This window comes from Schistocerca gregaria, chromosome 11, assembly GCF_023897955.1.
Source record: "Schistocerca gregaria isolate iqSchGreg1 chromosome 11, iqSchGreg1.2, whole genome shotgun sequence".
NCBI lineage: Eukaryota > Metazoa > Arthropoda > Insecta > Orthoptera > Acrididae > Schistocerca > Schistocerca gregaria.
Window position 1 is genome coordinate 149,981,324 of NC_064930.1, and position 13,936 is coordinate 149,995,259.

The 13,936-nt window shown below is 41.4% G+C and overlaps 1 protein-coding gene across 1 annotated transcript in view; it reads right to left on the reverse strand.

Annotated features, from left to right (window-relative positions):
- LOC126295479 (proteasome subunit alpha type-6-like) overlaps positions 1–13,427 on the reverse strand; it is a 35,801-nt gene extending 22,374 nt beyond the window's left edge. The window contains exons 1-2 of the mRNA XM_049988026.1: positions 12,817–13,427; positions 12,291–12,385 (exon numbers count right to left, since the gene is read on the reverse strand). Of these exons, the coding sequence (XP_049843983.1) occupies positions 12,291–12,385; positions 12,817–12,892 (171 nt within the window). The 5' untranslated portion in view covers positions 12,893–13,427. The remainder of the gene's footprint in view (positions 1–12,290; positions 12,386–12,816) is intronic.
- Between the last annotated feature and the right edge of the window lie 509 nt (positions 13,428–13,936).

Sequence of the window (13,936 nt, forward strand, 5' to 3'; positions counted from 1 at the left end):
AGGGACCAAAAACTTTATTGGCTGAAATGGCACAGAAAACGTTCACCTTAGGCTAGTCACGTTCATACTGAGTTGTTTCCCGCGGATTCTCAGTGCCCCATATACAGACATTGTGACGGTTGACTTTCCCGTTAGTGTGGAAAGTTGCTTCATCACTAAACACAATATTTGAAACGAAAGATCCATCTGTTTCCATTTGAGCAAGGATAAAATCACAGAAATCAATTCTTTTAATCTTATCAGCTGCAGACAGTGCTTGAACCAATTTCAGATGATAATGTTTCATAACTAACCTTTTTCGTAGGACTCTCCATACAGTTGATTGTGGAATTTGCAGCTCTGCGAGTCGATTTTCCTGGACTGCGAACAAATGCTTGCTGGATGCGTGCTACATTTTCATCACTCGTTCTCGGCCATCCAGAACTTTTCCCTTTGCACAAACACCCATTCTCGGTAAACTGTTTATACCAACGTTTAATACACCACCTATCAGGAGGTTTAACACCATACTTCGATCAAATGCACGCTGAACAACTGACGTCGATTCACTTCTGCCGTCCTCAATAACACAAAAAGCTTTCTGCTGAGCGGTCGCCATGTTAGCATCAACCGACGCTGACGCCTAGTCAATAGCGCCTCAAGCGAACAAACGCACAATTAAATGAAACTTTATAGCTCCCTTAATTCGCCGACAGATAGTGCTTAGCTCTGCCTTTTGTCGTTGCAGAGTTGTAAATTTCTAAAGTTGTGGTATTCTTCTTGAATCACCCTCTTTCCAAGACTTACCAAGCGGGAAAGCGCCGGCAGACAGGCACAATGAACAAAACACACAAACACACACACAGAATTACTAGCTTTCGCAACCGATGGTTGCTTCTTCAGGAAGGAGAGAGAAAGACTAAAGGATGTGGGTTTTAAGGGAGAGGGTAAGGAGTCATTCCAATCCCGGGAGCGGAAAGACTTCCCTTAGGGGGAAAAAAAGGACAGGTGTACACTCGCTCGCGCGCGCACGCACACGCACACGCACACGCACACACACACGCACACACGCACACACACATCCATCCGCACGAGATTGAGCAATAACAGGTCTGTGATGCCCTTCGATGTTCTGGGCCGCACGCGCGCTACACTGAAGGTATCAGCGTGTCTTCCTAGGCCGAAAGGTCGGGGTAACCCGCTGAACCTCCTTCGTACTAGGGATTGGGGCTTGCAATTGTTCCCCATGAACGAGGAATTCCCAGTAAGCGCGAGTCATAAGCTCGCGTTGATTACGTCCCTGCCCTTTGGTGTGTGTGTGTGTGTGTGTGTGTGTGTGTGTGTGTGTGTGTGTGTGTGTGTGTGTGTGTGTGGGCGCGCGCGCGTGCGAGTGTACACCTGTCCTTTTTTCCCCCTTAGGGAAGTCTTTCCACTCCCGGGATTGGAATGACTCCTTACCCTCTCTCTCAAAACCCACATCCTTTCGTCTTTCCCTCTCCTTCCTGAAGAAGCAACCAGCTAGTAATTCTGTGTGTGTGTTTGTGTGTTTTGTTAATTGTGCCTGTCTGCCGGCGCTTTCCCGTTTGGTAAGTCTTGGAATCTTTGTTTTTAATATATTTTTCCCATGTGGAAGTTTCTTTCTATTTTATTTACATCATCACACACACACACACACACACACACACACACACACACACACACACACACAGCTTTCGCATCCCGCAACTACCCTCCCGACCTGGTACAGAAGCAGATAGCCAGAGCCACTTCCTCATCCCCTCAAACTCAGAACCTCTCACAGAAGAACCCCAAAAGTGCCCCACTTGTGACAGGATACTTCCCAGGACTGGATCAGACTCTGAATGTGGCTCTCCAGCAGGAATACGACTTCCTAAAATACTGTCCCGAAATGAGATCCACCCTTCATGAAATCCTCCCCACTCCACCAAGTGTGTCTTTCCGCCGTCCACCTAACCTTCGTAACCTCTTGGTTCATCCCTATGAAATCCCCAAACCACCTCCCCTACCCTCTGGCTCGTACCCTTGCAACTGCCCACTGTGTAAAACCTGTCCTATGCACCCTCCCACCTCCACCTACTCCAGTCCTGTAACCCAGAAGGTGTACACGATCAAAGGCAGAGCCACGTGTGAAAGCACCCACGTGATTTACCAACTGACCTGCCTACACTGTGACGCTTTCTATGTGGGAATGACCAGCAACAAAATGTCCATTCGCATGAATGGACACAGGCAGACAGTGTTTGTTGGTAATGAGGATCACCCTGTGGCTAAACGTGCCTCTGTGCACGGCCAGCACATCTTGGCACAGTGTTACACCGTCCGGGTTACCTGGATACTTCCCACCAACACCAACCTTTCAGAACTCCGGAGATGGGAACTTGCCCTTCAATATATCCTCTCTTCTCGTTATCCACCAGGCCTCAACCTCCGCCAATTTCAAGTTGCCGCCGCTCATACTTCACCTGTCTTTCAACAACTTCTTTTCCTCTGTACTTCCGCCTTGACTGACATCTCTGCCCGAACTCTTTGCCTTTACAAATGTCTGCTTGTTTCTCTCTCTCTCTCTCTCTCTCTCTCTCTCTCTCTCTCTCTCTCTCTCTCTGTGTGTGTGTGTGTGTGTGTGTGTGTGTGTGTGAGTGTGCGTGCGTGCGCACCTGTCCTTTTTCCCCCTATGATAAGTCTTTCCGCTCCCGGGATTGGAATGACTCCTTACCCTCTCTCTCAAAACCCACATCCTTTCGTATTTCCCTCTCCTTCCTGAAGAAGCAACCGTTGTTGCGAAAGCTAGAAATTTTGTGAGTGTGTTTGTGTGTTATTTTATTGTGCCTGTGTACCGGCGCTTTCCCGCTTGGTAAGTCTTGGAATCTTTGTTTTTTAATTTATTTTTCCCATGTGGCAGTTTCTTTCTATTTTATTTACATCATTAATTTGAACCAAACAAAAGAGAAGTTTGGAGTAGGTATTAAAATCCATGGAGGAGAAATAAAAACTTTGAGGTTCGCCGATGACATAATTCTGTCAGAGACAACAAAGGACTTTGAAGAGCAGTTGAACGGAATGGACAGTGTCTTGAAAGGAGGGTATAAGATGAACATCAACGAAAGCAAAACAAGGATAAAGGAATGTAGTCTAAGTCGGGTGATGTTGAGGGTATTAGATTAGGAAATGCAACACTTAAAGTAGTAAAGGAATTTTGCTATTTAGGAAGCAAAATCACAGATTATGGTCAAATTAGAGAGGATATAAAATGTAGTCTGGCAATGGCAAGGAAAACGTTTCTTAAGAAGAGAAATTTGTTAACATCAAGCATTGATTTAAGTGTCAGGAAGTCGTTTCTCAAAGTATTTGTATGGAGTGTAGCCATGTACGGAAGTGAAACGTGGACGATAAATAGCTTGGACAAGAAGAGAATAGAAGCTTTCTAAATGTAATGCTACAGAAGAATGCTGAGGATTAGATGAGTTGACCACATAACTAATGAGGAGGTATTGAATAGAATTGGGGAGAAGAGGAGCTTTTGGCACAACTTGACCAGAAGAAGGGGTCGGTTGGTAGGACATGTTCTGATACATTGAGGGATCACCAATTTAGTATTGGAGGGCAGTGTCGAGGGAAAAAATCAGAGAGAGAGACCAAGAGATGAATACACTAAGCAGATTCAGAAGGATGTAGGTTGCAGTAGGCATTGGGAAATGATGAAGCTTACACAGGATAGAGTAGCATGGAGAGCTGTATCAAACCAGTCTCAGGACTGAAGACCACAACAACAAGAACAACAAGAACAGATGCTAGCAGCTTCACGAGAAGGTGCGATTATCTGAATCAGTCTGTTTAGTTATCGATGAAAGCGATAAAGTTTCAAATACTGTGCGGCAAGTTATATTTGTTTGTGGAAAACTCATCACCATTTTATTATTTTTTAGGAGCTTTTACAGCTATGCAGTTTGAAATAACTCCAGGAGAAGATTTATTTTGCCAGTTACAAAAAACCGTTGATATCAATGTAATTACTATGGCTAAAATTGTTAAGTGTGTCAACTGATGGAGGCAGAAATACGAGTGAACGAAGGAAGGGGGCTTTGAGTAGAATTTAAAGCAAAGTGACCTAAGTTGGGATTTCCCCACTTTCTACCACTGCACTGTCCAACAAGAAGCATTATGCTGAAAAACTCTCACAGAACTAAGTGACAGGCATCATAATATCCACGATAAACTTCGTCAGAAGGAAAGGAACAATAAATTACCTGTTTTGAGAGTTTCACTCAGATAAGGAAGCAGATCACAGAGATGTTCTCTATTATTCTGAAGTGAGATGGTCACGTAAATGTGCAGATTTTTTTGACATATTTATTATGAGATGCAAATATGTTTCACAACTGAGCTGTTAATAAACATTGGATTTTTAACAGACTTTACTAGATACACTGAATACAAGGCTTCAAGACAAAAACAAATTAATGTCAGTAACATACAGATATAAAGACACTGCAAACAAAAGAAAGTCTTTTCATAAAACATATTGAGAATAATTGGGACCATTTTCCACCCTATTAGAAAATATGTAGGAAATTGGAGAAACGATAAAATGAAATGCATTTTAATGCAGCTATAAAATTAGTTCAACAAGAGATTTTTTTGACTCCAAGAAGGTTTCTGGTAGACTGGGGATTTTTGCTCCCACTTTCATGCAATACTGAGAACACACGGAGTAACTTGCAAATGTGACTGAAAAATCAGTCTATGGGCACACTAAAAGCTCTTTCTATGAAATTAATGATCTTGTTAAACTTTGGGGGAGTTAACTAATTTTTAAGAACTGAAAAGGTCTGCTCAGCAATTAATCAAAATTTTTGGTAGAACTTTACAAAAATAAAATAAATGTAGTCATCTGCGAATTTCTACGGCGATATGAAAGCGAAGATTGCACAAAGAGCTTGTCAAATACAGAAACAGCCTCAAAAATCATGTAATTTGATTCGACTCCCACGTACAATTATTTCGAGTTCATTTAATTTGCCCAGTTTTTCCCCTCAGTTTGTTTCTTATTAAGAAACTGGCAAAATGTAAAAGTAAATATTTGTATTTTTAGAGTCACTGATGTATACAGGGTGATTTTTTCCACCATGTACAAACTCTAGGGATCAATCAGTGACAGGGTATGGAACAAAAAAGTTCTAATGAACTTAAGTCCGGAAATGCACGGTTGCCGAGAGACCATTTATTCAATACTGCTTCATTACAAAGACTGCGGTCTAGTACACACTGTACCGTGCAGGCACAGTTACAATATGCACCGTTTCCTCCTAGCAGGTGGTACTGTTCTTCATACGTCACGCCCTAGTGCCCTCTCCTGCCACAGATTCACTTCTCTTGCTGACTCACCTTTTAGGGGATGTGATACAGTGTCACAAGCAACGGTTCCATATCTGAAGCTAAAACTTGCTGACACTGTGTTACAGACAGAAAGGCGAATGGCACCAGGCAGCAGGAAGCGAGGTTATATCGGGAGATCTATCCCCGTCGACAAGAACTTCACCGTTCAATGACTGCAACAGTGTTTCGCCATTTGTCTGAGACAGTGTTTCAGGAAGCAGGAAATTGTGAAGGATGTATCCAAAATGTTCAGACACCAGACTCGGAGGAAAATACAATTTCGGAGGAAAATACGATTAACACTGTGGAAGGTGACTGCCGTATCAGTACCAGGCAGCTGGCCCGACAGAGGGTAACCCAGATGACCGTGTGGAACATTCTCCGTGACAATTATTACTACCCTGATCACTTACAATGTGTTTGGGACTTAATGGTGACAAATTTTCCACATTGGGAGCAGTTGTGTCATTGGTTTCTTCATCAGACAACCATGACTGGGACGTGTGTCATCCATCCTATTTATACATGAGGCCATCTTTACACGGAGAGGTGTATCTTCAACTTTCATAACAGTCATCTCCCGGATAGCACGCAGAACCCCAACAGTACGGCGGCACCGAATCGTCAGCATCGGTGCAGGTGGAATGTGTGGGCCGGGACAACTGGCGACCATATTCTGGGACTGGGGACCACTCTTCCTTCCGCATGGCCTAACAGACTGGAACTACTGACATTTCTTGCAGGTGACTACCTATCCCTACGGGAAAGAGGTGCCGCCAACGATTCGATGGTCTGTGTGGCTGCCAGATGATGGTACTCTACATCTACATCGAAACTCCACAAGCCACCTGACGGTGTGCGGCGGAGGGTACCCTGAGTACCCCTATCGGTTCTCCCTTCTATTCCAGTCTCGTATTGTACGTGGAAAGAAGGATTGTCAGTATACTTCTGTGTGGGCTCTAATCTCTCTGATTTTATCCTCGTGGTCTCTTCGCGAGATATACATAGGAGGGAGCAATATACTGCTTGACTCTTCGGTGAAGGTATGTTCTCGAAACTTTAACAAAAGCCCGTACCGAGCTACTGAGCGTCTCTCCTGCAGAGTCTTCCACTAGAGTTTATCTATCATCTCCATACCGCTTTCGCGATTACTAAATGATCCTGTAACGAAGCGCGCTGCTCTCCGTTGGATCTTCTCTATCTCTTCTATCAACCCTATCTGGTGCGGATCCCACACTGCTGAGCAGTATTCAAGCAGTGGGCGAACAAGCGTACTGTAACCTACTTCCTCTGTTGTCGGATTGCATTTCGTTAGGATTCTTCCAATGAATCAGTCTCCGGCCCACTTCGTCATCAGCATCCGGTCGCATCTCAAGTTTGTCTTCCTCGGTCCACGGATCGGACGAGGGGGTCCGGTTGCGTAGCCTGCTCAATCACTGGATCTCAACCCGTGTGATTTCTGGTTATGGGGCCATCTCACAAGTATCGTGTATGCAGAGCCCATTCCAGATGTGGAGACACTGGAGCAGCTACTCATACTGCCTTTCACAATGTTCGGGTGCAGCCCGGCCAATGTGTGAACGTCGGAGACAAAACACGCTACGGTGCATACACGCGTGCATTGAGGCACGTGGAAATCATCTTCCACACAAACTATAACTGTGGTTGCATAATACAGCACGTATTAGACCACAGTCTCTGTAACACTGTATGATTGCATAAATAGTATCTAGCAGGGAAACCATCCATTTCCAGATATAAGTTCATAAGACCTTTTGTGTTCCGTATCCTCTCACCGATCAGTCCTTCGAGTTTGACACGGTTGAAAAAATCACCCTGTGTGTCTAAAACAAATGAGTTCACTATGCTGGATTTTGTACTTTATCCCTAGTCTGACACTTCTCAGATGTCTAGGACTGGCTTTAAGCATGAGAAGGAAAGTGAAAAATTCACCCCACACAAGCATTACACAGCAGACAATCTATATACTCTTTACAGTCGCTTGATGAGTAGATTTTTCTATCTATCCAATTATATTTTCAAAAATTGGATTGTTTTTGTTGCTATATTAGTTCACAGCAAGAGTTACACAAACCAACAGTGTTGTTGTTGGCAACATTTCTATAGAAACAAAGAGATTGCATAGATATTGTGTAAATGCTTACAGTCATGCTGCAATATTAATAAACGGAAAATGAACTGCGGATCTTAAGGCATATTTGCAAAATACAGTCTCACGAGATGTACAGTCCACACAACTGTTAATAGAAAGTGTGATGTATTCTGTAACAGTCCCCAAAAAAAGCTTTCCAAAATGAGTTTCATACACTTTTAGCCCCCTGTCCTCCTCTCGCTTACATATGAATTTTATCAAATAGAACGAAATTGCCAGATAATCATACATCAGCAACAAACATTTGCATATCTACATAAACAAAGTCTGCAGTTTGTGGTCTCATGGTAGCATTCGTGCTTTCTGAGCACTAGGCCCCGGGTTCGATTCCTGCGGAGTCAGGGATTTTCACCTGCCTCGAAATAACTGTGTCATCATCATCCATCCCGATTATGATCGGCAGAAGGCAATGGCAAACCAGTCATTATGACCTTGCCAAGTACTGTCAATAAGCAAGGGCCTTTATCACGTAGACGAAATAGCAGCTATTAAAGGGTGCTCACTGGACTACAACCGTGAAGAATATTCTGGGTGTTTTCTTCGTTTTGACTAGTAACATGTATGATATATTAATATGCGGTGCTGCATTATGAACAACCAAAGGTTTACAAAAACAGGAGCAGCTGTCATCTGTGGATGAAAATCTGCAGAGATAGTGTTATTTTTAATTATATTGAGTAAAATTTTTGCTGCTACAGCTCCCATTACTTGAAATATTTCTTTCACAGTGTTTACATCTCTTATCACAATTGCAATATCGCCTGCTAGTGCTTATGTGACTGCATATCGACATTACTCTGCATCACACTACGCAGCACCCTGTTAAACAAGGCGGCAGAGACATAGTCTCAATGCCTCACAAAAGCTTATGGTTGTTTTATTATTTGCCTTTCTGCCCTTCAGTGCTTACTAATCATCCTTATTTGTCACAGAGGCAGTTCATTTAGTGCTTTATACAATTCTAGTCTTAAAATCATGAAAAGCTTTTTACGAAAGCAGCTGCTCTGTAATGCTCTATTCAATCGAAAACCTCATCAATATGCTCCAAGGGTATTTTCAGTGCACATTTTTATTCTTTTTTTTGTAATTTTATTTATTGTTCCGTGGAACCAAATTTAGGAGAAGTCTCCATGGTCATGGAACTAGTCAATACATGAAATTATAACAATTGTAGAAACAGATAAAATGAAGTATAAGAAACATATTCAGGCAACAAGTCGTAAGTTTAAGTAAATAAAATCAACAATGCAACACTGGAATTGTCTTAATTTTTCAGCTGTTCCAGGAGCTCCTCGACAGAATAGAAGGAGTGAGCCATGAGGAAACTCCTCAGTTTAGACTTAAGTGTTTGGGCTACTGCTATGATTTATGAGTCCTTGTGGTAGCTTATTGCAAATGGATGCAGCAGAATACTGCACTCCTTTCTGCACAAGAGCCAAGGAAGTGCATTCCACATGCAGATTTGATTTCTGCCTAGTATTAACTGAGTTAAAGCTGCTAACTCTTGGGAATAGGCCAATATTGCTAACAACATATGTGGTGTTGCATTATGAATAACCGAAGGTTTACGAAAATAGGAGCAGCTCTCATCTGTGGATGAAAAACTGCAGAGGTAGTGTTATTTTTAATTATATCAAGTAAAATTTCAACACACTTGTAAATACCTTTGAGGCTGTAGCTGGTGATTGAAATTTTGTGTAAAGATCTCACCACAATGAAAAACACGTTTGTTTTAATAATTGCCACCCCGACACACCTGTCATATCTGTGACTCTCTCCCTTATTTAGTGATAACACAGAACGAACTGCCCTTCTTTGGACTTTTTCAATGTCGTCCGCCTATCTTATCCAGCAATACTCCAGCTCATAACAGACAAATGTAGTGTAGGCAGTCTATCACATATGTTGCATGTTCTACATGCCCTGCCAATAAAATGCAGTGTTTAGTTTGCTTTTCCCATATCATTATCTATGTAATTATTCCAATTTTAAGCCAATCTTAATTTTAATTCCTAGGCATTTAGCTGAACTGACAGTCTTTAGAGTGCGAGATTTATTGTGTAACCGAAATTTTGCAGCTTCCTTTATGTACCACAGGCATGACTATTTTGACAACTTCCTTGGGGAACACCACATTATGAAATTATAGCATTTAATCCACAATAAGTTTGTGAACAACTGCCGGATTTTTTTGGTATATTATTTTGGCACGCAACTGGCCCAGGTCACCACAAAAACATATCGCAGTGGGCTTCTGGAAGATTAATTTCTGAAGCACAGATTGGATACTGGTCACCTGTTATCTAAACAAACATGGGGAAGGACAGGGGAGGAGACTGAGCTGCTCAATGTTATCAGAGCTAGTGTCATTCACTGATCCCACTGAACTGATTCGCGTGTCTTCCCCCCCCCCCCCCCCCCCCCTCGTCATTATACAGGACATTGCACATTAAGCTATACCAGCAGGTCATCAGTATCTCATTTAGCATACTTTGAAATTATTAACTGCCTTGTTCTCAATCACACATACAACAAAATAATGCATCCAGTTATGTGCCCACCTACCTCTCGCAGAGAGCATTCCACGGTAACCAGTTTGTTTTGTTCGTAATATCTCAATTTTCTGTCTTAATGCTCAGGTTAGGTGCCTCTGAAGGGCAAGGGGTCCCAATCACTGTGTGCAGGTGCTGGTACTGGATGCCATGGGGCAAACAAGTGTAAGTAGCATTAAAAATTGGGAGAGGATTTGAGAGGACAAATGGATTATTTCTTTAAGCAACAAGGCACTTGCTTCACTAAGCCAGCTATAAAGTGTCCAGCAAGCTGTAGCCTCACCACATGCCCTTCCTGATGGAGGTTGTTCGCTTGCAGTTTTTCTCTCGGAGAGTTGTATCGATAGCTAATGCAAATACACAATAGCTACCTTCTTATCTCTCCTTTTAAGTATTTTTAAAAAATTCACTCAAAATATGTGAACATTTAGCATGCAGACACAAACACTAGCCTATACAAATACAATAATAAGACTGAATATACAATAGCGAACTTGCAAATACAAATCAGAAATTATGTATAGGGTACAATCATTTCGTGAACTGAACAAAGAACAAAGCAGTCTGACAATACTGTTACAGAAAATATCTTCTCGCACTAGCCTGATATGTTTCATCTGCACTGCAGAAACAATCGGACGAACAAGATTGGGGAGTCAAAGCCCAAACTTTGGAATCTCATAAAAGTGCAATCCCTTAGTCACTGAAGGCCTAATTTTGTGAAAAGTCTTCTAAAATGTGCAACTTTTGCTTACAAAATTGTCAAGATTTTCACGGCCACTTATTGAGATGCCTGCTGGCTTCCGGCTCAAGTTCTTCGGCCGATGTTTGAAGATTTTTCTGCAGCACGAGTGGCTGGTATTGTCAGAGCCTCACCCTCCATTGCTGGTGGTGGACTCGTGTAGATTATATGTGCCTAATGCACCGATGTCCGAGGGCTTCTCCACAGTCATTTCTGGTATGGTTTCTCTATTGCTACCTGCAACTGGTGTTTCCAGCAGCACAGGAATCCTGAATCAGTTCACCCTGAGGCTTTATCTTTCTCGCTGAAGCTAGTCTCATGCTTGGGTATTTTTATAGCTTCTTTGAACTAGAGGGTGTGACAGCTCTTTTGTTTTGGCGAATTTTACTATGTGGCTCGCCTCGCACAGTGCAACTGACTCCTCCACCTGCCCCAACCAGCAATGCCTTATGGTTTGTAATCCTGGTGTTGACTGATCGTTCAGTCATTCAATCAAACTTTTCCACATGTGCACGGTATGGGGTATATTCCCAACATTGCAAGTGGGTCACTTTTCTCCTTTGCCGATCCGAGACACTGTTTGGTCTTCTTTGTAAGTTTACAAAGAGCCTTTATGCTGTGTTTGTGCGAATTATGACCAATTCTGTCTGTCACTCTGGCACAGTATGGCACAAAGGCCTTACCCGACATTTGTTTTCCCGATGTGACACTTTCCTGAGTGTCTGAATCTGTTACACTTCTTACTGGTGGAGTACTCATTGCTCCTCAGAATGCTTTGCAGAGGTAGCATTTCACATGTGAGATGCTGCAGTTCACATATTCATCTTTGCTTGCGTTAAGAGCGTATTAAGATTACTAGACTCTTACACTAACTTGTCAGTACTTGCATATGTCACTGGTGGAAGTTCACAAGCTGACACTCTTGCATTTTTTTGTTGTTCAGGTATGATACATGTACATAAAATGCATCAAAACACATTGTTATCTGTACATTATTTAATATGATTTCAGAATTTACTTTGCAGTTTTAGTTTTGTAATGTAAAGTGTGTCAAATATGACAAAGTGATTTAAATACACTGCAAATATAAATAATGGGCTACAGTACTGGCAAATATGCCCTGATGCATCCACCTCATACTCACCAGCTTTAAAGATTATAGACCCATCTGTGTTTAAACAATCATCATTATTGAGGAATATCATTGTGAGTATAGTAGACAATACTTCCTATGGCTATTTTAAAATGTCACAAGCTCATGTAAAATTTAAGCATCCACAAAATCAAACAATTTTACGGACTTTTAATCAATTAAGGATTTGCTAATAGTAACTTAAAACATACTATGCATATTATAATAGTGTATCAGTAGTTATTTAATGATCTGGAGACATGTAATTCAGTTTTAATTGCTTGCTCGAAAGTTTAGAAAATTATGCAACGAACTTACAGGAACTTTCTTCTGCGTCGCAACAACTGCAGTGTCTACTCCCTTCAGGCCCACCGACGTTAGACCTCCTTGGCTTATAGCTTTGAATGCATATTCTGCAAAACGAAACTGGGCGTTTATATCGAACAATTCATTCTACGGAAGTATCGGGCAATAAACAACAGTAGGATTTAATGTACAAACATAGAACTAACTTTGTGATGAATCTCCTGTTTATACCCAACCGATTGTAATTTAGCCTTCATGACTATGCACAAACACTACCCAGTCGTAATGCGTAACGGACCAGTAATAGAGATTTAACTGTCTCGTAAAATCAAGAAACAACACACAACAACAACCAGCCCCATACATGAATACCGAAGGTAAATAAGTACAAAAGCTATGCATCCTTAACCTAAAAGTTCTCCCATTGTGTCAAGTCATTGAGAAACCACTTCTCTTCAGACTTAAAAATAGAAAATGGCAAAAATCCACTGTTACAAATAACGAAGCGGATATGCTTAAATTTAGCTGTAGGACTCACCAACTTGATATAATCTCCCTTCTGGAGAAAATATAGTAATATGTCTATCAAACCCGGCACTACTACCTCGCGCCATAGTTATTTAGTACTCAACAGCAGTTGACCACCAATGACGAGTTCGTGAAAGCTATTTTACACTACCAAAGATATTACACACACACTAACAAATTTCCAACTTCCTTGACTTATCTCAATTTCTCGAATTATCACTTTGAAAGAACATAATTAGCATAAAATATCCACAATAACATTTTTAAATGCACACTTCTAGTGGATATCATCTCAAACCACAATAAAAAATGAGCAATGAAATACACAGATACTGTTTCCCCATTGCTGACAAGCCTAGTCATCAATGTAACGACGTCGCACAGGTGTAAAACGAACTTCCAGGCTTCTGACTTTTTGCAATGCCAGTTCTGTGCACATTCAAAACAAAACTGTTGTACTTGGAGATAAGAGCGATTTTACGTTTATGGCCTGGAAACAACAACAAATCGTTAACGATCTTCCGAATCAAATTGCCACATATAGAATTTTAGCACAAGTCGAAAATAATAATATACGAAAACGAGACGTATTAGAATCGTAAAGTATATGGTATACTCTGTGGAATGCACACTCGTTGAATTTCTATTATTAACAGAAAGAGTGGAATATGAACAAATGAAAGTTATTATACACATAAACAAAACATTCACAGCAGTAAAGCACGGTATAGAACAGCATGGTGGGGTATGCACTTCATGTCACACGTTGAAATACAAGTTTTCCACGTCAGTAAGTGTACAACATGACTAACTTGTTGTTATGTGTCAAATGCAAGAAGCATCGACGAGGTTTGTAACGCAGAAGAATTTCAGTGGAAGTTTCCTCAGTGGATATTGTGGGAAGCAGTAAGATGTCTCATTTGCAGAACATAAAAAGATTTGTAAATCCATTTGCAACTACTCAAAAAGTGTCAAAAATTTGGGAACATAAGCAGAAGATGACGCGAAAACAACAGGAAAAGTTTTGCAAGGTATAAGTATAAACTCCACCCTTTTCTATCACTACAATGCCACAATTTCTAAATCGGGAGAGTCAATGGGCTGAAACAAGAATCAGATATGCAAGAGCA